The 23,053-nt window shown below is 39.6% G+C and overlaps 1 protein-coding gene and 1 long non-coding RNA gene across 12 annotated transcripts in view; one reads left to right on the forward strand and one right to left on the reverse strand.

The window, feature by feature from the left end:
- The first annotated feature begins 895 nt into the window (after nt 1-895).
- The window catches only part of QKI (QKI, KH domain containing RNA binding), a 147,758-nt gene continuing 125,600 nt past the window's right edge, over nt 896-23,053 (forward strand). For 2 of the 11 annotated variants that reach the window (XM_033512645.1, XM_015621081.3), the window contains exon 1: nt 897-1,633. In XM_033512645.1, the coding sequence (XP_033368536.1) occupies nt 1,492-1,633 (142 nt within the window). In that variant the 5' untranslated portion in view covers nt 897-1,491. Of the gene's footprint in view, nt 1,634-2,386; nt 4,033-23,053 lie in introns of those variants that run through there. The other 9 variants (XM_015621073.3, XM_015621079.3, XR_001520275.3 and 6 more) reach the window with 7 other exon arrangements.
- Nucleotides 9,379-10,538, reverse strand: LOC107201596. Its single transcript, XR_001520276.3, has 2 exons — nt 10,357-10,538; nt 9,379-9,691 (listed from the first exon to the last, which is right to left on the reverse strand). It is a non-coding gene; the product is annotated as an uncharacterized LOC107201596 (long non-coding RNA).

The raw sequence follows: 23,053 nt of genomic DNA on the forward strand, positions 1-23,053 counted from the left end.
GCAGCCGGAGGAAAGGGCCGGTCGTGCCCGCCCGGGGCAGCAGCGCCAGCGCGGACGGACCCCGACCCTCTCCGCGCTCCGCGGGGCCCACCCGCGGCCACCCGCCGCTCCTGGGGCCCCGCAGCCGGGGAGAGCGGCTCCCGGCAGCCCCGCTTCTCCCTCCTCGCCCCTCCCCCGCGGAGCCGGTCAGCGGCTGGCTGCCGGGACGCACCAGCTGCTTTCCCCGCTGTTCCGCGCTCCCCGCCCGGCCCCGGGACCGACCGGGAATCGCTCCTCGCGCCGCCCACCGCCGGCGCGCGCAAGCGCGGCCGCAGCCCCCGCGCACACCTGCCCCCTCCCCCCCCCGCCACCGCCACGCGACACCGGGGCCGCGCGGAGCGGCGGGAGCGCGCGCGCCCCGGCGGGGCTCTCCCCGCCCCCGGGGCCACAGCGCACGTGACGCGTCCCCGCCCCGGAGGTGCCGCGACGCGACTTTGTTTGGGAGAGTTCCGTGCGCGCGCGCGTGTTTCCGCACGGCGGGGCCGGGCGGGAGCCGCACGGGAAGCCGGCTGTCCCCCCGCCGCCGCCCCGGGCCCCCGGAGCGGAAGGGAGGGAAGGAGGGACGGACAGCTGTGGCTCCGCCAAGCGGCGCTGCCGCCGCCGCCGGGCAGCGGCCGCCCCGCCCCTGGTCCCGCCCCCGGCGTGTCCCACCCCCGCGGGCCCTGCCCCCTCCACTCCTGCCGCCGCCGCCGCTGCTGCCAGCGCAGCCTGAACTGAAGCGAACTCCGGAGCGAACTGAGGAGAAGTGAGGAGGCGGCGGCGGGGCTGAGACTCGGCAGCCACAGGCGGCGGCGGCGGCAGCAGCAGCGGCGGCGGGAGGGCGGGCGGGCGGGAGGCGGAGAGGAGGAGGAGGAGGACACACGCCAGGCGCAGCGCGGCGGCAACAACAGCAGCAGCGGCGGCAACAGCGGGGAGACACCGGCGGCGGCTCCTCGGAAGCGGCAGCCGCGCCAACAGCGCCCGCCCGCCCCGCGCGTCCCCTCCCTCCCTCCCCCGCCGCGGAGACAGGGGGCAGCGCCGAGAGGAGAACCGGGCTCAGCGTGTGTGTGCGCGGGAGGAGGAGGAGGAGGAGGGGGGGACACACCGAGGACTGCGCCGGCCGAGGGCGCACGGAGCAGGGAAGCGGCGGCGGCACCGAGAGGCGGCGGCGGGTCCTTGTGGCCGGAGAGGAGGGCGCAGCCCGCACGGGGGTTTCTACCGAGTTTCCTCTTTTTTTTTTTTTTTTTTTTTTTTTTTTCCTTCGGTCTCTGGGACTCAGCGGCGGGTCTGCGTTTGTCTCCGGATTTGAATCCTCCTCCTTCTCCTCCTTCCTCGGGGAAGCTCCCCTCCCCGCCCCCTCCCCTCCCCCACTGCCTCCCTGCCCGCCCGGATCCAGCCGGGCGCCCCGTGCCGCGGTCGCGTTGCTCGGCAGAGCTGCTGCGGGCGCTCGCCGTCTCTGCGCGGGCTTGGAATATGGTTGGGGAAATGGAAACCAGGGAGAAGCCGAAGCCGAGCCCCGATTACCTGATGCAGCTGATGAACGACAAGAAGCTGATGAGCAGCCTCCCCAACTTCTGCGGGATCTTCAACCACCTCGAGAGGCTGCTGGACGAAGGTAAAAGCGCTCTCCCGGCCGCCCCCTCCCCCGCTCCGCCGCCCTGCCCTGCCTCACCCGGCCCGGGGATCCCGCTCGGCCCCCCGGCCCGGCCGGGCGGCGGGGGCGGCCCGGGGCCTGTTCCGCTCTCCCCGCTGCTCCCCGCACGCTCCCGGCCCCGGCTGGGGAGCCGAAAACAAAGGGGAAGTGCGGGCTCTCCCCGCCCTGGCCGCCGTCGCGCGGTGCCGGGGGACTCGGGGAGCTAGTGGGAGGGGAGAGGCAGCCCTGGCCGCGCGGGTCCCCGTGCCCCCCGGAGGGTTTACCCCCTTATTTTTTCCTTTTTTTCTTTTTACTCTTTTCCGCACTATCTCCTTAAACCGGGGGAAGGGTAACTACAGCACGGAGGGGAGGGAGCGAGGAGAGGAGCTCAGGAATGCGCTCTGGGGGAAGGCAGGGAGGAGGGGAAAGGCTGGCTGGCGGCTGGCGCTCCCCTCCCTCCATCCCTCCCTCCCGCGGCGGCGGGGGACGCAGGGGTCCTGCCGGCGCCCCCGGAGCGCTCCGCCGCCCGGCCCCGGGGCCCCCGCCGGGGGGGGCGGGGGGTGTTTGGTTTCGAGATTTGCCTGTTCTGGAAGCTGCTTGGGCTTGAATGACTAAGGCAGAGGGGGGCTGAGCTCTTTCTTCAGCTCCAGATCCTACCCCACCCCGAACTAGCCACAAACTAATTACGATTTTCCTATATCGCAAGGGGAAGCGAGCAAATTCTTCTCTCAGCTCTTCTTACCTTTTAAAGAAACTGAACTTGAAGGACTCCTACGTGTGACTTTAGTGAAGGGGGAGAAGCAAAAAGGATTACGAAATTGCCTGGTCTGCTCCTGCCGAACGTCCACCCTAGCCCCGCACCCGCTCCTGGCACGGGGCGAGGTTCCCCCCGATATACCCCCAATTGTTCTCCTAGTAACTTTTTTTAAGGTTAAGACTTCAAAAATAAGTAATCACGCTTTAGAAATTGAAAAGAAAAAAGTGCGAGGTGGGAACTTCCTGTGTCCCAAACGCTTTCCCACTACAGTAACAGACCCGCTGGGTATCAAAAATTAGGCGAAACACTTGTTCTTGGTATTTTAAATTCGCCTTGTACCTGGGTTCACGGATTTGTTTTTCTTGTCAAAGGCATTTCCTTTCCTATAACTTAAAAGCTAGGCTTTCAGGAGAGTTAGACCAGTTTGTTTAATCGTAGTTGATAGCTTTGTAGAAATATGATATGACCATAAATTATTTATACAGTTGCAACTTGTTGGGATTCTTGGTATGCAGTACTGATTTTCGAGATTTTGAGTTAGGGTTTTTGTTTGCGGATGTATTCCTCCTCGCTGGAAGAAGTTTGGGAAGTTGTTGACCTCGGAAGATGAAAGAACTGGTTATATTTGGTAGAACAACTCCCCGCCCTCTGCCAAGACTGTAAAAATGAGATAGCGACTGTAGTACGACACAAAAATAGCGTGTCGAGAAAATGCTACCTTCTGAAATAAGTGATAGAGGAGTTTAAAAAAACCCAAACGTACTGAAGTATGGATTGTGGGAAGCATTATAATGGGAGAGTCTATTTTTATTTTCAAGAAACTTGGAGGAGTTTGAATTTATATTGGAGCAAATGTGGACGTGAGAAGCAAAACTATTTAGAACTTGTGCTCTTGGTCACCACAGTGAACACCCTCTTCAGAATAGTTAGATTTACATTAAACATCAAGGAGAAACTTCACCGAGAAGATTCCTTCATAGCACAAATGAGCCTTCCAGAAGCTTGATAACGGATTTTTAAATTCCTGAATCTCCTCAACTTTATGTATTCGGCCAGAGGAGGCCTGAAGCTGGCTTTTTATTTTCAGAGAACAAAAGGAAGAAAAACATTTTCCGATGCGAAAAGGACACTGAAAAAGGAATTCCCGAAATACTTATATCTTGTCATATATTTTGAAATATTCAAAACTCTGGAAGTCTGTTTTCGAAGTACTGGAGTTCCAAAACGAGGGCTCCCGAGACTTGCTGAGAAAGTTTATGGACTGTGTTGGAACTATTCTTCAGTCTCTTCTTCAAAATAAAAGCAAATAAAATGCAGTCTGTGTTCCTGAAGGGTCTCTAGAAGAAGCCTGCTATCCCTTTAAGCTTTTCTGCTTTTCCTGTTTACGTTGGCAATTGAGTGGAAGTATTGTGGAGGCAGAAAACTTTTTGGAATGTTGAAAAAAAAAGTTTCATGCAAATCTAGTAAATTGCTTCAAGACTTCAGAATTTGAACACTAAGGGGCGCCAGTTATTTTTTTTTCTGAGGCCTGAGTCCGCGAGCACCACTATTGACTCGGGTAGTAAAATTATCAAATCTGTTAGAAGACGCCAAAGAAGGACAAAATGCTTATGGATTTGTGCAGGTATCTGTATTTGCATGGGCCTCCACGTATTGTCTGCTTACAGGCAGTATTCCATAGGTGGAATAGGCAGTAGCAGTGAACAGCTGAGGAATTGTTCCAACTCTTTCCCTGTAAAACACCTACCCTGGTTACCGGTGGGGGGCTGTGTTAAATATCTTGAACTGTATGCTCCGCTGACATCCTCCAGCAGAAGGGTTTAGTAATAGCGAACTACAGGTTTGCTGGAAAGGTCTGCAGGATTTAATGTGCTTATTGAAAAGTGTATTATTTTGTGGTTTCATCAGTTGTTTCCTGGCACCCTTGAGAATACCGAGTATTTGGGACAAGTGCATGTATATATAGGCGTATATAGTCTAAAAATAAAGTTGCAGGGTTCACATTCCCTCTTTGTCCCCTCCACCCTGTAATTTGATTTGCTTCTTCTAGTTTGCTGTTGTGTGCTTTAGATAGGTGGGTTTTTGTTTTTTTTTTAAAGTTATAATACAACCATTTTCCTGAAGGCTTTGTTTATGCTTGAGAAGAATAATATTATGATCAGCCATTGTCTTTTATTTTGTGTGCCGATCAAAATGAAGAAATAAAGTCACAACCCTAAGAATTCAAACAAATAAAAGGTGGGATTGCTTTCCCTACTGGAATGCTAGGGTAGTTTTTTTTTTTTAATTATTATTTATTTATTGTTGCATTCCAGTATTTAAAAACAGAACTCAAATTCAAATTCAGTTCTGCTGTGGATACTTCTTGTAATTGTATGCAGTAAGAGATAGAAAGAGACCTGTGGGTTAAGGTGAACAGTACATCTAATCTGCTTAGGCTACTGAATATACACCTGTGCTTTTTTTGAGGTGGGCAGGGGGCATTTCTATGCTTTGTGTATTATTCAAAGCATGTTTTCCTTTCTGCACTCTATCCTACTTTTTGATCTTGGAAAATTTTAGTGCATAACTTACTAGATAGTCTCTGTCTTGCAGCATTTTGGTTTTAAAGATTAGCTTAAATGTAAGAAGTGTATTGAGGAAACCTTTTTTTTTTTTTTTTTAAGAACTACTTTCATAAAATGTGAAAGTTAAAGTTTTTTTAGCTTACAGTTACTTTTCCATATGTGTGCTTTAAACTTACGTGTAAATAAGGCTTCTGTGGATTAGCAAGGATGTTTAAAGAGCACATCATAATAACTAGGAAGCTGAATTGTTTTTATCAGACTGGTGCAAACCTGTGGGAAGAGAGGGCTTTTCCTGAATGTGGAATAGGCTGTATTTCCTGTAATTGTTTGCACCATCAAATGTGACCTGATTTTTTTTTTTTTTTGCTTAAGCTTTTGAGATACTAACTTTTATGATGTTAACCTAGATATTTTATTTTTTTTTTCCTGTCAACTTGTATATTTTAATGCTCCCCTTTGCGGACAGTGCATAGATTGTACCTGTTTTCTTGCACTGTTTTTAAAAAATGAATTGGACATTTCAAACTCCTCAGTAGCGTGCTGACAGATTGAAATTAATGAGGTACTTCAGTTGTATTCTTTCAGCAGACTATCAACAAAGGTGCCTGAACTATTAACTGAGATCTGAGTAGTCTAATTTTAAAATTTACATTTTGTTTTCTTGGGCCTGTAAGTGCTTAGACTCTTGCACCTGATCGGAATATACACAGATCAGACCTGTGATCTGAACTGTTTTCAAAATGATATTGAAGAGGGGCTTTATCGAGAATTCATTTTTCCTCTGTAACTTATACCTCAAAAACTTACATCTTCCCTTCAAAACTGTGTTGAAGGTGACTTAAAAGCATGTCTACCTTTAAATGTAAATTAAACCATGCATCTGGCTATTGGAGATAAATTTAATTTTGTGTCAGAAGCTGCTTCTTCCTGTCTACCAGGTATAACAAAGCTAGTGTAAAAACATCCAAGTAGACAGTGTGAGGATAATTTTTTGTGAATGTTGCTTTCATTGTTTAGTTGTCTCACTGAAAAAAGTGCATTTGTTGAGCTTAGTCTCCAAGAGTGCAGTTTTTGCGTCAGTCTAGTTGTATTAACCAAAACATCTGCGTGAAGCAGGGCTGAAGGACTGTGTCCTGGTGTTGTAAATGAGTTCTCCCTGGGAAGTTATCTAGTTACTTTTGTACATGACCTTATTGTTAGTGGTTATGTAAATGTCGCCTGTGCTTAGCTAGGCTTTTGCTGACTTGTCAGATTTGATGGAGGGGCACTGGGCACATTAGCATGTCAGTTTTTTCAGTTGTATAACGTCTTGCAATAGACCCCCATTAATTCATTAAAAATGTGCTTTTTAATGCAATGTTCAGGGATGAGTATTCTTTGGGATAAAGGCCTTACGAAAGGTGTTTGCCCGGAGAGGCTCAGACTAATTTTTCAACTCGGTGTATTAAAATTGTCAAAGCAGCATGCCACAAGAGAATTGAGTATTGTTTGTGTGCTGTTTATCATTAGTACTCTTTTGAATTTGATTCTTTAATTGTCTCTTAAAACTTAATGGTCTGAGGTGTTTTTCTGATTTATGAATGTGTTGTAATGCTTCTAGAACTTGTATTCAGAAACCTTGTAAGAGCCGTTTTGAGGTGTTTGGTTATTTTTTGGCAGTGGGGAGGGAGAGGCTTTAATACCTTGGCACAGCCTCTCATAACACCAAACCAAAAGCTCCACTGCACTTAAGAAACAGTGTGGCAGTTTTTTTGGCTTGTGGAAAACTATTTGAAACAGCAACAGTTCAGTTCTTTTTAAAATATGTTATTTTTGGAGCTGTATCTGCAGCATTTATAGGATTGCAGTCACCTGGCATATAACTGCAAAAAAAATAAATTGTATGAGTTAAAAAATACGCTAAGTTAATAAAACAGTTATTTTAAGCTCATGCTTTGAAAGTGCTTTGTTCCCTCTTGCTTACCATTAATTGATTATTAAAATATCTATCTTTGGATTTTATTTATTTTAAATAAGAGTAACCACAATAGACTTAGTTCTGTACAGGAGAGGCTGACTTGCTAAACTTGGAGAGGCTTGTTGGGATTTATTGTTCTTGTTTAGTGCAACTTGTTCACTTAGAATTGAGTTGCATTTTCATCTTCTGAAATTAAATGCAGACATTTCTAAAATAACTGTTGTCGCATAAAAAAATCCCTTGCTCTGGTTAGAAACAACTGACCAAGTGCAGATTAGATTGGGGAGTGGCATACAGCACTTTTGTGACGTACAAGGGGAAGAACTGGAGGTGTGTTGGTTAATACTGTAGTAAAATGGGAAAAAAAACCCCATAAAGCAGCAACCACCAACTGAGAAAAACTCTGTAAATTTTAAGAGAGCACTTAGAATGTCCTGATTATGAAAATGAAGTTTACACACATCAGCAGATAGAAGGAGGTTACTGATGTTCGATGAGTGCTGTGGGTGTGAAGAGAAGTCTAGTCATGAAATGGATAATCACTTTTGTGGGTTAGTAATGTGTTTGTCCAGGTTACCTGTTTCAGTCATTCTTAGATTAAAACTCTTTTACTTCTTGAGTACCCTGTACAATGCCAAGTGAGGAATGGGATGCTTATGATGATTTGAATTATGTATACTTTGTTAGGAGAGCAAGTATGTTTGAATTGCCATTAATTACTGAATGTAACCATAAAGTGTTCTCCATTTTTGAGACTGCACACTGATACAGTGATCTTACTAATTAGATGTATTATTAGATGCTGATCTGGTGTATTTCTGTGGCTGACAGGATAGACCTGTGTTAATGTTAATTACCAGACCGTCCTGACAGTTCAGGCTGATTGAAATACAGCAGGAGTCTGCCAGGGAAACTGATGGTTTATATTTGACTGCCTATATGGAATCTTGAGGGGGTGTCGGAGGGGCAGGTGGGCAAAATGCCTTGCCAGGAAAGCTGTGAACTAATGAAATTCCCTCATTCACTGACCCATGTCTTTATTGAAACATAACTCACAACTTAACATTTCAGCTGTGTGAAATTTTCTGTATTGATTTTAGAATGTGGACTATGAAAATCTTCTGTTGATTTTGACATTTCATTGAAATTTAATAACCCAGTGCTAAGAAAACTAGTAGAAACGGTAAACCTGCTAAGTGTTTTTACTCTCACTATGCAGTTGGTTAGGTCAGTGAAAGTACCATACAAGCTACATCTGGTGCTTGCTAGCAGGAGGATCTGTGTCTGTGAGGGACATTGAAATTACTATTTGAATCCTGAAACAGATAATAAGTGTAATGTTTACAGTCTGAATTATGTACCTTTGCTTTGCTAAGACAAAGAAGTGGGGTTGCTGGAAGGCAATGTTACATTTTTACTTTTGACTTCAGAAAATAACCCTGTATAACCCTGTACAATGCAGTTAAAGTAATGACTAGGTTTGTGTTTCTTTTAGTTGTTTTTCTTGGAAATGTTTAATAGAAGTGGAGTTATCTTTTTGATAGCAGAGCTTAAATTTTCTGAGACAATTTATGCATGAATGAACAGAACAGCTGTGACAACACGAAAGAGAAATCATACCTGCTTTCATTAGCAGGACTGCCCCTCCACTGTGTTATTCTTGCTTTGATTAGAAAGTGTCTTTTGCAGCTTCATGTCTGAGAACAGCAAGACAGTGCAAGTTGAAGTGGAGTTGTGTTACTTAAACCTCTGTTTTCTGAGTTTGGCACTGGAAGTTGCAGCGTTTTTCATCTCTGCAGTTACTTCAGCAGTGTTAGTGGTTGGAATGAGTGTGGTAATGCTAGCAGGGTTTTTATTTATTTTATTCTTGTGGTTTGAAATAGTGAGTAGAAATTGAAAGTACATTTTCAGTTACTTTTCATTTGAGAATTGATTTTTTTTTTTTTAATACTTGGTGTCAAATAGTAAATTTTGTTTTTCAGTTCAGTGCAAAAAATCGTTCTCTCGAAGGGAAATGGCAGTAGGTAGCTATTGATGTTTTAATGTTTTTGGTGGTGCATAGTTGAGTAGCACCCTGAAGTCAATTTCTTTAATTGCTTTTAGAAATACTTTTGACTGTTTTGCAGCTGCACTTGAATAGTTTTACTTTCCTCCCTCCTGTAGTTGGAGGGGTTTTCTGTGTTTCCAACACAGTCTGTACCAGGGCAAGGTTTTGATACTTTGTACTATAATTGCGGTGCGCCCGGAAGTGTCCATGCGGGAAGGTCCTCAGGATACCCTGTTTTAGAAGGGATAAAGCATGAAGCAATTTGGGTGGTAACTCACTGAAATCTGAGGGTATTAATAGTTGGAGCAGTTAACAGTTCGGTGGTGTATTACCTTACAAGTGTTGATGTTTCTTTAAGACTTGATTTCGAAAGTAAAAACATCCCGGCATGACAAACAATTAAAATCTTGTTACTTTGCTTTATTTCTAGGCAGTCTAGGGAGTAATGCATCAGAGTGGCTGCTGAGGTCAGAGCAGAGGCAGGGAAAGATAATACAGTATTTTATGCTCTTATCTGGTAGATCAGTTTCTGGCTTAAAAGGTCAGCTGATATTCTGTACCGGTCAGGGGTTTTTTGAGTTTGTTTTTGCGTGGTGCTGGCTTTCTTTTCAGATGGATCAGAGCTGTGATCTCACTCGCCGTGTGTGATCTCAGAGCAGCTGTGTTGGCACGGTGGCTGAGGTGGCTCGATACTGAAGATGTAGAGCAGTGCCTTGGGGAGGGAAGTGCATTTGCTTAAACATTTACTTAAAAGTCTGAAGCTCCTAATTGATGTCAACCGATTGTGCATCTGGTCCATTCAGAATTTTAAGAATGTGCTTATTTGCAGACTAGCTGACACTAGATGGAAGTCAGACTTTGCTGAATTCTTTAAACCCTTTAGCTGTTGAAATAATGAACCTTTATGGGTTTTTATCTAATTCTGATTAAAGAACTGAGCTAGAAATCTCTGTACCCATTAGTTGGTCAAAATGTCCTTTCCTAGCTATCATATATGTTTCATGCACGTGTAGGAGAAGGCAGGTGCCTGAAATTTTAAAAAATAAGCAACAGATCTGCTAGCACAAGTATTAATACAACCCTAATGTTCTGGTTCATAGGTTTAAATGGCAGCTGAACTAAAACATTCAGCTCATGTTGCATAATGCTTCCATTTATTTATCAGACTTCGAAGCAGTAGCAAATCAGTTAATATTCTTCTCGATGCAGTGTAATCTAATAACCTGCAAATAATTATATTAAAAGTTGATGTGCAAATGTAAATTTTTAGATTTAGAGCAGGCCAAATCCAGTTCTCTTTGCTGTGAATATCTTAGGTTTCTTTGCTGGAACAGGGAGAAACAAGAAAAAACAGAAGAAAAAAAAAAATTCTCTGACCTGATGCCGTTTGCTTTTGAGCAGTGTTGCTGATCATACTCCTTTTAGTTACTTTCTGTTTGTCTCAATTTGAAGGATCACGAGCTGCACCCCTCCAGCATAAAGCAACATGGACAATTTCTCAGAAAGTTGTCGCAGTCGTCAACCCCCGCCCAAACTTACAAAATAGCTTTGCTTAAATACTACATGTACAATCTGTTGTCAGGCGTGTTCCCGTAACAGTTGGTTTGTGTGTTAAAGTTGAAGGTTAAAATGCTGTAATAGGCCCAGCTGTCGTGTTTAAAGTGTGATGTTTTTGCTGTGAAGATTGGCTGTGCAGTGAGAACGTGGTGTGTGTTAGACACTGGTAGAGACAAGTTGTTGATAGTTCTCTAATTGCTTAAGTATCTTATCATCTATAAAGATAAGTATAGTCAGAGAGGCTCATATACAGTCAGTTTACGAGGGAATTACTGCTGCTTTAAATCACTTGAGGCTTTTATGGAAATCTGATACTGCCTCTGAATCAACCTGAAGCAAGACTTGTTATGCACGTTCTTTTGTTCCCACTTTCCATGTAGTTATGTCAACTTTGTGCGCAAATAGACTTGAACAGAATCTGAGCACAGATGATGTGGTAGGGATCAGAAATGAGTTCTAACGAAGATTCTGTCAGGAAGATTGATTATATGTGTATTAAAACATCTTCAGAGGAAGAGTGATACTTCAGTATCTCAGATATAAAATCAGTGACTGTAATTTGTGTTTAGAAGGGGAATTATATTTGGCTGTTCTAATAACATGTTTACAGAGATTTGAGTCGTATTTTGAAGTTTCTTGTAGCGATTCATCCTCTGGAAAAAATATATTTTTCTGACAAGACTAGTATAATCCTTTATGAAAAAACCCAAACCACCAGAAAAAAAACATTAGCTAAAGATCAAATGCATCTTAGAAGGGAGAAAAGGTATAACTTGCTTTCTTGAGAAAAGCTTATAAAAGTTATGAACTTAAAAAAAAATTTTTAAAGACCTGTGGCATTTAAGACATATACTGACATTTTGAGGGGGAGGAGGGGGAAAGCTTCTCTATATCATCTTAATTATAGGGTTAATTGAGGTTAAATTCTATATGGATCAAAGTATTTCCAACTTCTCCTAATTCGGGTGTAGCTTTCGGGCAGCAAGGGACTGTGTGGAAGCTTCGTCTATAGGTGATGGGGTGCATAAACTTAGTGCCTATTGATTTAGTAGCTGTATGTTATTCATAACTATTCATGAGGAATCACGATGGTTCCAAATGGGAGGTTTAATGCACACTGGGGGCACTTGGTAGTGCTGAGTTTTAATACTGTTAAGTGTCTTCAGCAAGGTATTCTTGCCTCAGCCTCGGATTAACATAGGATGAATAACAGAGCAATTCATCAGCTAGGCAGCTCTGAAGAGTGTCAGCAAGAAAGCTGACGATGATGAATTGGGGGGAGATGGATGCTGCAGTAGATGGCTGCTCCAGCCAGCGCTGGGGTGTTGAGGGATGGCAGCTGGTATTTAGGTGTACGCTGAGTAATTAAGTGAGGAGGGACCTCACGCTTGTGCTCGGCTGAATAGAAAAGAAATGCACCCCTTCTACAATCCAAAAATACTACCAAATTCAGCTGCTTAAAATGGCAGATGGACAACTGGATTTTCATGCACTGAAAAAGACATACATCAGTCTTTAGTACTGATAAATGTGAGTTATATTTTGAAGACAGACTTGTGGACTTACCTTGATCTTTGCAGTCTCAGCAACCTTATTTAGCTTCAAAAATTCAGATAAATTAACTTTTAGGCAGATTTAGTTTATTCTGGACTTAATTTTCTTTCAAGTTCTGTGTTAGCCTTTCCTAGATCTCACACCTTTCAGTTACTTTGTTACTTCAATTACTGATTACTTTCAGTTTTAATTTACAATTTTTTCCCCTCCAGGATAAAGAAAATAGTTGTGAATTTGAGGGGGGATTTTCTTCTATCAGCTTAATAGCATAACTAAGTGGTTTTTGTCATGTGCACAGGTCTTTCTAATCCCATTTAGTATGGTTTGTACTAGAATTGTTTTTGACTGCTTTTTTGTTATATCAAATTGTTGAACACTTGATACATGGAGAACAGTTTAAAGTAATAATATTCAATTTTTTTACTTTGTTGAGGCTCTTATTATGGAATTTTTTCTGCCTGCTGACGGACTGTAGATTACTGAATCTGTATGTACAGTCTTTCTGAGCCCTGAGCAGAATTCAGTACTGAAATCTGTATCAAACATTTTAGTATGTTGTATAGCAGTCAGTCATAACTAGTATGGTGTAATGGGATATTATAGCATAAATTGCTGCACAGATTAAACTACATTTCTAGTACATTTTTCTAGATGGAGCATCTGGGCTGCTGAAAGTTTTAAGCGGTCATTAATAACTAAAATGTGTTCGTAAATAATTGGAGGAGTAATGTCCCCTTCAAACTTTGTATGCACTTAGTCTTAAATTTCAGATAAAAGATGGGATATTAATAAAGCACTAATATTTAAGAAGCTTTTTTCTTAGTCTAGTCATGAGGTGAGTAGTTTCTCATAGGATATGATAGAGTTGAAACACAACTTATGCTGCTATAGACTTCCATCTTTTCCCACACCTTTCCCTGCCATGGGGCTTTTTTTCCTCTCCTTGGAAAGGAATAAATCTTGCTAGGAATGAAATCTGGGTAATTTCCAGGCTGTTGAGCTAATTAATGAAACTTTATGCCCCAGATATGGGTGCAATAGTATGCACCTATAAATATTGATACAATGAAAAAATGTATAGAAAGAATACAGTACGCTTTAAAAACATATTACTGTGTAAGTAACTGCAAGAATTCTATTACATGTTGGTTTTGAAACTGCTAAATTGAACAGCTCATTATAGGAAAGAAACAGAAAAATCATAATATATTTCCTTGAGCTCTGAGGTATCTTTTTGCTCAGAAAATGTTACCAATTAAAAAAAAACCCCACAATTTACTTAGCCTTCAAATATTACGAGATTATACATTACCCCTAAGAGAGATGGAGGTATTTATATTGAAGTTAATCTTTGAACAATCTAATCAAGATTTTTTCTGCATGTAGTGTTTTTCCAATGCAATCTGTGCTATTTTTTCTCATGCTTGTCACACTGAACCACTGTAGCCATTCCTTGCCCATACCTTTTCTGTCATAGCAAGGAAACTACCAAGCAGGCATATTTCATTTTGCAGCACCATCAGTGAAACTGTGCAGTCACTGGCACAAAAAGTAACATCAAAGAGATTTTTTTTTCCTAAACTGAAGGGGTTGTATTTGGAAATTGCATGAAAACAAAATAGTCTTTGACATGAGACCTTTGATACCACTTTCTCTCTAAAGTAGACAGCATCTTTTTTGTTAGCAAAGTTAATGGAGCTAAGTGAAAAGCAATATGAGTTACCAGAATTGTGTTTTTCAATCTACTGTTTGCAGACTCACTGAATATGTGGAGTTGCTGTTCATAACAAAGAAAAAGGAAATCTGTTATTGGGTAATTTAAATAGGCTACACTGAGCCTTCACATTTTTCTGGGAACCTTTTGTTATGTAAGTGAAGGAGGTTGAAGACCACTGATTTAAGGGCATTTGCATTATAGTAATTGTCCTTGGCAATAGGTTGAAGTAAAAATTTGAAACAAGAAACTTCAGTGAGATCACAAAATAAAATTGTGTTCATTATGTGAACTGAAACTTGTTTCACTTCTCTGCATTTATTCGTTTTTTGGGACTTCCTGATGTTATATATTTACTGAACTAGTGAGTATGATTGTTTTCCCCAGTAGAGATAGAGAATCTAATTCTAGTAATGCATAGAGTCCAGTAATGCATAGCTCCAGTTTGCAACACTGGAGCTCCAAAATGTTAAGATATTAATTACCAAAAGTAGGTGTGTTTTTAAGAGATGTAACCTACTAAATTCAAATTGGTATGCTATTATTATAGAATAATTTCAGTAGTAAACTGTCTTTAAGGCATCTGAACCTTTTAATTTAAATTCCTGTTAAATTACACTGTTGTTATTCGTGAACAAGGATATTAAAGCAAATTCCAGATACTCAAGTACCTTTAGCTGTAAATATGTCAAGAAATGTTACAGGTTGTTTCCTGTCCCCTCCCACCCTCCCACTTTTTCCCCACCATAGACAGCTTTATTAACTGATAGAAACCTGTTGTTCAGTGTTAGTGATAAATGAATTTGAGAAAAAAAGAACTTAAAAAAGAACTTTTAACATGTTTAATACATAGTAATCAAGTAATGTAGTGCTAATGTAGTAAGTCTGTTCTTTAAATCAATCCTGAATATAAACTCTTAATTTTTAAGAACTTTTCTGGTGGATTTAAGAGATAAATGGAACTAGTGTAAAGGAAATCTGTGCTGTGTTAGAAGCCTGCCAAATTCTGCTAAAAAGTTACTTGAGTTAAACTTGGCATTCAGTTCAAATATTGGATGTTTAGTTTCTATGGCGGGTTGCACTTTTTTTGACTTTTTTTTGACTTTGTTCCTGAAAGAGGCTATTCTTCAGTGAATTTGTTCGTCAGCTGAAGAGAGGATTGATGATCCTGTAGCTACTCCATAAAAAACTTATATTATCCTCAACATTTTAATTATGCAAGTAGCAGAGATCTTGGCTACCAGACTGTTAAAATAAATATTAGTTTTGTTTTAATATTCTCTGTCTGTTTCTACCATGTGTGTATATAGACATGAGTACACTCGATCTCCTGTGCTCTCTCCCTTCCCCCCCTCCCTTTTGTGGGGAATTGTACTTGTCAATACCTCTCACTTATAGTAGTAGGGAAGAGCTTAGTGAGTTATAAATGTTGTCTCTGTGGGCAAGATTTAATATTACTATAATTACTTATTTTTCTAATGGAATTAAAGGTTGTACACCAGGTTTCTGAAGTGTAAAGCCAGAGGGGTGGAGGAGAGAATCTACTGTACTTCAGTGAATTAAAATGTTCTCGTTATGAATGAAGAACATGTACATTAGAAACTACAGCATACAGGTTTATATATAAACCTTTACTTCTAAGTGTTTTTTTTTTAAAAAATAAAGCCATTTAATTGTAATTAGTAATGTAAATAGATTTTTATTTTCAACGGGAAGCAAAATTTGTATTTGCATTTCTTAAAATGCAACTTTGAAATTTGCTTATGGAACATGGTGCATGTAGTAATGCAAACTTGCATGTGGATTTTTTTTTTTTTTAATTTTTTTTTTCCTGCTGGTTGTTGCCCGTTGTCTGATTGGTGTCTTGCAGAGGCACCTTCCTTTACAATAAAACATGTTTTAGTTAATTGTACAGATTATGATAAAACAGTAATCATTTCATCATTGTTCCAGTTAAAAAAGCTCTAATCTCAACTTTTGCTGTAATGGCAAGAGGTAAACACTGATGCTGCATTATCTTATCTAGTTGATAATTTCATCTAATAGTCCCGGAACTTGCTGTGCCAACTGTTGAATGCACTGGGCTGTGAAATAATCAGAACATTAGCTTGCAAATACAAAGCTATTGTTTTCAGTAAGTTTGAGTTGAAATCTGCTTTCTATGGTGCACTGCAGTAGAAACTAATTAGTTACAGTGTGACAAGATACCATTTTTTTATTATCAGAAGAAAGCTTCTGAGGTATTATTTTGAAATGTGAAGAAATGTTTGCCAGTTTTTGTTGCAATTTAAGTTAATTTTGTAGACAAATAGGACTAAAGGGCCTTTGGTTGTTTAATTTTGAATTTTAGACTCTGTGTTCAACAAATTGCTTCTCAGGTGATTTCTCTAATTTAAGTGATGCTAATACCATGCAATATGTAATTTTTATTAGTCCCTGAAGTCTAGATGGCACTTTCTTTTGATTTTATGGGACCCATCTGGTACAGTGCAAAACATCTCAGTTGTGCCAGGTTTAATAATTTTTTGCATATTCTCATATTTTACTTAAGTTTTAAATTTCTGACAGCTAGGTATCAGAGATTTATGGTTTAACATATTTTTCTTGCATTTTCCAAGGGCATTGAAGAGTTGACTAGGAAAACATTCTTTCCTCATTAACATGGCCACATAAAGTGCAGCGACTTAAGAAGATAGATTGACTATTGAGATGCATCAGCTTTGTATGAAATACTGTTTGCTTCTGATACAAAGCAGTTTTGAAAACTGATGCACATGGTAAAAATTGCACCATTTGAAGTACACCATCACTTAAGATAACAGTTAAACGTAAATAAACGTGTGAAATTGTCATGCTGTGCATATAGATTGGTTACCTCTAACACAATTTGATTACCTTTCAGTGTGACCAATACAGCTGTTTCACATGCTAAAATTACATTATTTTGCCTCTTTTTTTGTTGAATACTAAAGGGTGATAGTTTTAATTGCGTATTGCAAAGTGTCTTTCATTGTTTAACTGTAAAATAAAGTCCTTTATTCAATGAAGTCCAAACCAATATGAATTTAACTCCCATGCTTTGTAAAGATTTGGCGTGTTGCTTTTACTTAGGTCTTACTCCTAATGGTAGCTATCACTTTGCTGTTCTGTCTAAGTAGTATATATTTTTTTTAAGGTACAAATTTTGTATTGCATCCCACTTAGCTCAGGTAGCATTTATAAAAAGGGAGGAAAGTGAAGAATGGGCCTTTCATTTTAATTATCAAAATTGAAATGTGTAGCATAGCAAGTGTTAAGTATTTTTTTATTATTTTCTGAGTATTTTTCTGGTTTGTCCAAAAACTTTTAAGAAAAAATGTATCATATGAAGGTGGGAAAAAGCAGTGGAGATTTCTGAAGAAAGTTTGTGGGAGAGAAAGGGACACTTACTATGAAAATAAAATCTATGTAACTAAAATTCATATAGAGTGCTTGCTCAAAAATGTGTTTTAGTAAGGAGTGCAAGGTGTATATAAAGGTGTAGTCAGTATGAGGACAGATTTTATTCTTAGAAATGTTTTGATTAATGCAAGTAGGCAAGTTTGTCGACACTTGTTTTTAAACTGCTGACTTCTAGAAGCATTTAGCACAGGAGGTGTAATGCTGGCTTTTACTGACAAAGTTGAACTAAAGGTACCACCTGTGAGGAAGTTAGTCTGAGATATACCTGCTGCTAGGGCTTTTCCAGGTGAGCGATAGGTCCTTGCATTACATTGGAGATGCTAATGTCTGAATGGATGTGATGGCTGCCTTGGAATGATGCTGCTGTTAGCAGTGAAAAATGTCTTCCTTACGATTCTTGTGCAGCAGGCCGTGGAGTGCAGCACATTTTTATAATAAAGGTGATGAATTTAATCGCAAACTGGCAGCCAAATGGAAATTGCAGACCTTGATACTGGGAGAAAATTGCCTATAAAGCAACTCCTGAGAGAGCAGCCTTTAAATTTATCCACCCATTTCGACATTGAGGAGAACACGGGAATTGTAGGGTATTTTGCTTGGGCTGTTTAGTTCAGATGGATGACACTTTAGTCTTCCTTTATTTAAGAACTACTAACAGTGTTGCATTGTTTTTTTAAAAATAATAAAAAAAATTGACCTTTCTGCTTAAAGTTTACACAGCAAGTATTTTGGAATATTCTGTTCCTTTATTTGCTTGATACTTGCTCCTATTAGAAAGTAGGACCTAATATGCGTAATTAATTGAAACTTAGCAGCTGCTTCACAGATTTCTCCTTATGCCAGATTTAACCCTAATGTGATAGATTTAAAAACCACATAGCCTTGTATTTGAAGACTGACTGCACTGAAGCAGTTCCATAAATAATTGAACTGGTCTTGAAGTCCCACTGGAAGTCTCCAGCAGTATGTTAACATAATTTCTGATAGCAGCACAGCATTTTTCAAACTTGTTGGTACTGATACATTTCAGCAGATCTTAACCCCTTATGTTTAGTAGTGCTAAATGATGATGCTCTTCCTGTATGATAACTAGGAGCTGAATGTACAAGTATCATTCCCGTGTATGGTGAGCACTATATTAAAAGGAGAAGACAAAAATGTTGTTTAAGAAGCATAGTAAAAAGCTGGCATGCTTATCATCTGTTCATAGAAAGAATTGCAGATAATTAATTCAGAGATGGATGAATTGGACTGAATGTCCTCACTACAACACTTTTGGACTACCCTTTTGAGTGCTCTGAGAGATGATCATTCAGCTGGGAGTAAGAATGAGCAGCATTGGATTTTGACACAGACTTCAATATGAAGAGAATAGGAACACTTCAGACCTCAAGTGTGGCAGCTGTTAAGGTTATTCCTTCACATGTTTCACTGGTCCAGTTTCTCCTCTTAAGTGACATCAGAAAGTCAGTGTTAGAATGACTCTCTGGGATATATGATCCCTAAGGTAAAATATGACCAAATTTCTTGGCTAACATGAAGAATTTTTATAGCAAGTATATGAAATAGGAGCTGCTAATTTCTTGTTTGTGATTTAATTTAGTTATGCCCTTTAGAAAATCACACCTGTTACCAATTTCTGATAGATTTTTCTTTACTTTTTAAATTATTTTTTTCTTTTGTAAAGTAAAGCTTCCTGAGAGGTAATACTCTTATTAACAGAAGACATAAGGCTTATTAAATCACTGTGATGGAAACAGTTGAGCCTTCCAGTTACTGCAAGTCTGTCCCACACTGTATCTGTAGTTAATGAGTAATTCATCCACATTTCTTTGCTGAAAGTGTAGATTTGTAACAAAATAAAATGAACGATTGCCAAATTCTTGACTGTCTGTTACCATATTGGATTATTTTTATATAGAAAATACAGAATAAAGTTCCTATAGAGTATATTTTCAGTATACATTTCTATATTTTTTGATCATGGAAAATTGTGGCCTAACTTGAGAAATGTGCAATAGCATTTATAATCTTTATATGTTAATGTTCTAAGACTGCAGTATATTCAAATGAACATATAAACAAGTTCAGGTACAGGCATCCAGAGTTAGCTGGTACAACTTTTACCCTGTTCCTTTGCTTTTTATTGCCTTCTGTCTGGAAGCATTCAGAGGCACCTATTGAACTAGGAAGGACTAAGTACAGGTGTAGAATAGAGATGAAAGTGGAATGTGTTTACTGAATTAATAGAAAAAGATAATGTCCAACTTGTTTACTGCAAGATAGCTTTAATACCTGTTTTTGTTTTAATTACTGGAATGACCTTGGAGAAAAGTTATGGAAGATAGTTTTGAAGTAGTTTAGCAGCTTGATGATGCAAAAACTAGATTCTTGTTGGAGGTGGTGTCCTTGTTTCTTTTTGCTAATTCTGTGAGTAATTAGTGGGTTCTTCAATGATCTGTTTCACCTTAGTAACCTGGAGGAAAGCTAATCAAGCAAACTAGAAAATGACTAAGAATAGTCTTTTGCTCAGTTAGTGAGCTGAATTGGCCTACAAAGACAGAGGTGGTGTGAGTGGTGTTAAGAAACTTCATTTTTCAGCAGCAGTGTGTTGTTGTGATTAGTAACACTTCTTACCCTTCAAAGGAAGGAGAATTGGTGTAACAAACCTGACTTTTGGTTTAGTGGTAAATAGTTTGGGATATGTAGTCTCCTTCTAGAGTAGTGAACTTATATTGTAATTTTTTCATCTATTTTTTACAACTTTCTCAAGATATGAATTCTTTTCTGGGATAAGTGATGTGTTGCCTTCTTAACTATGCAATTTTTTTTCCTTTTATAAAAAGAACAGTAATAATTTCATGCATCTCACTATTACTGTTCTTTGCATCTTCCATTTGGTTGTCATTAACCCTTTTTTTCCAATGTTCTTTCTTCCTGTTCGTTAAATGTCTGTGTACATGTAGGCATTCTGTAATGCCATTTACCTTTTTGAAGTTTCAGATTAAAATCAAACAAACATAAAACCTAAAAACCAAAATAATTCAGTATCCTCTTCAAAATGAGTTGTAATGTTGTTACAACTAAGGTAAAGTGTAACAAAACTACATTTAGTATTTTACTTTCAGTGCACTGTATGATTAATGCTCTGTTATCTTCAAACACTGGTGTAGATTGATTTTCCAGTTAATTTTTTCCTACTGTTTTTGTTTTGTTTTCTGCATGTATCAACATGGAGAAAATGTGTGTTCTAACTTTTTTCACTATTTCTGTCCGTGTGTGGTGCACTTATGCACCTCTTGGCCTATTTCTAATAACGGTGATTACATTGGTGTTTAGCCTCTGTCATTGCATAAAGTTGTGTTCGCAGTTTGGCTGTGTTGTGTATAGTATTTCAAAATGGGTTTCCTTTTGCAGCCTTCGTTTGATCCACTGTGATTTTCACCTTGAGTTTTAACAAGGGTTAAAACTTGGCTCTTGGGTTGCTTTCTTTATGCCATTTATCTGCTCTTGTCTTCTTTATCTTTTCACTAAACTGTTTTTTTTTTAGGTCTGTGCTTGTAACCAGATATACTGTGCTGTCTACTTCCACCTAATTTTTCTACTTCCACTTACTGATACCTACATTTCAAGCTTTCAGAAAGCTTTTCCTTGAGGTGGAGAAGGATATTCTCTCAGTGCACAGTACAAAAAGTCTTGATACTATCATAAACTGTGATGAAGACAGTCTGTCTTTTGACTTTCTTATTTATTTAAACTTGTGTGTTCCCTGCTGCTCACCTACTTAGTAATGATAACCACTGTTTTATTTTAAGCATACTCTGTTTCTTATTTTCAGTTCTGTTTCTTTAGGGGTCCTAATACTAATTGTTTCTTAAGTGTCTTTGTTATCTTAGTCAGAATGATGTGCACTTTAATTTGAATTGTTACTGTTGAACCTTAGCACTTTGTATAAGAGCACTTTTTTTTCCCCACTGATATTTACTTTTATGTAGCATTGGATTTAATCCGCTACATATTTTATTCCAGTCATTCTGTAGAGTCTCAATCTATACGAACATTTCATAGTTTTCATAAGTATTGTTTACTGCAGCCTTACTGTTCATAGTTAATTTCTCTTTTGCTTTGTTGACTGAATTTGTAAAGCTGTTTTTAGTTTGTTTCTAGTAAATAACATACCTTAACATTTGTGATTAACAAAGACTGTTAGGTAGTGCATCTAATCATTCCCAAGTGAAGGAATTGATCTGTGCATTTGATTGTGGGCTAAAATCAGTTAAAATGAGGGGTGAGGTCTTTTGAGAACTTAGTGAACATCTTGAGGTCTAGTTTTGTTCTTGTTCTTGGTATTTCATTGAGATTTTTTAAAAACAAAAACCAAAAATATCTTCTCCCCTGAACTTTTTACCTTTTATGTTCTTAACCAGATGTAGAATAGTGTTAGAAGCAGATTATTTAATAAAGATTGTCTACTTAGCACTGTTTGTTAAGGTCAGGGTGTGAATGTGTAAAATTAGAGTTGTCTTTTGATTACATTTTTTTGCAAGAATGGAAAAGGAATGGAAGGATGTAAGAAACTGAATTTACTTCCTAGTTTTACCAATTACTGCCACTTCTCTGAGAGAACAAAAGTCAATTCACTGACTTTTGGCATAAACAAAGTAAATTTTAGTAGGTTTCTCCAATGCAAACTGTCTAGTTTAAATTTTGAAATAATTCAGTGAAGTCATAGTAAATAAGAGAAGTAGGTTGCTTAAATACATTGGTCTCTTAATTTAATTGCAGAATGTTTTTCTATCATCTGAAATATTTAATTCAGGATTTCCTCCTGCTATAGGAAGTTGTGAGGAGGTGACGAGATGGTTCATCATGCAGTCAGCAGTATCTTCATATTTCACTTTAATTTCAGTACTGACCTACAGGAGAGATGTTGCAGGTGACCAAGATTATTCCCAAAAATGTTGTGGTGGTTTTATTTATGATTTTTTTTTAAAATTTTCTCCTTGAGGAGAAGTTGGGGGATCATGGGAGGCACCTTATTGGAGTGCAAAGCTCCCGGTGTTCAGTCTCCTTTTGAAGTGCACAGCTGTCATTTGAAGTTCAGTGTTAAACTATTTTTTTCAGAGTTTTTGGAGAAATCATGAGAGTTGATACCAAGGCTGCTGCTTCTCAAAGCTGGGAAAATGTACCAGCTAAGACGTTTCATTTGATACTGGCCACAGTAATCAGGAAAACTAATAGAATATTACTCATATGAACTTTGCCTGTCAAACTGAAATGTATCTAGCATGCATCCGGGCTGTTTTGAATAGTAATTATAACTAGTGTTACTGGTTGTATTTCTAGTTCTTCACTACATTGTATGTAGCTTTATAGACTTCCCCTAGGGTGGTTTTTGGTGCTTCCAAGAACACTTTATGGTGTGAGAGTGTGGTTCCATGCTCTGGAGGAAAATCACATTGAAATGAGTTCTGAAAGTGTCAGAGGACCCCAAAAAGTTCTTCTATGGGCTTTTTTTCCTGTGTTTTGGTTTCATTTTGTTTAGTTTTCTTTTTCTTCTTTTCCACAGTGCAGTGTAATTGAAAGCAGTCAAGCTCTTTACCAGATGTTCTGCCGGTCTAGTGGCAGAAGGGGATTGCCTATTTACCTTTTGCTTTTTTCATTATCCTTCAAAGATGATTTAAAAAAAAAAAAAAAAGTTTCCCCCTGAAGCCAGTATGTGGGAACAGGTGAAAGAGAAGAGTTAAAGAGACAGAAAGTAGAAGAAAATAGAAGCCTTAAAGGCTGTTTCAGGTTTTGGCTGCTTTT

The sequence above is a fragment of the Parus major genome, chromosome 3 (assembly GCF_001522545.3).
Source record: "Parus major isolate Abel chromosome 3, Parus_major1.1, whole genome shotgun sequence".
In the NCBI taxonomy this organism is placed as follows: domain Eukaryota; kingdom Metazoa; phylum Chordata; class Aves; order Passeriformes; family Paridae; genus Parus; species Parus major.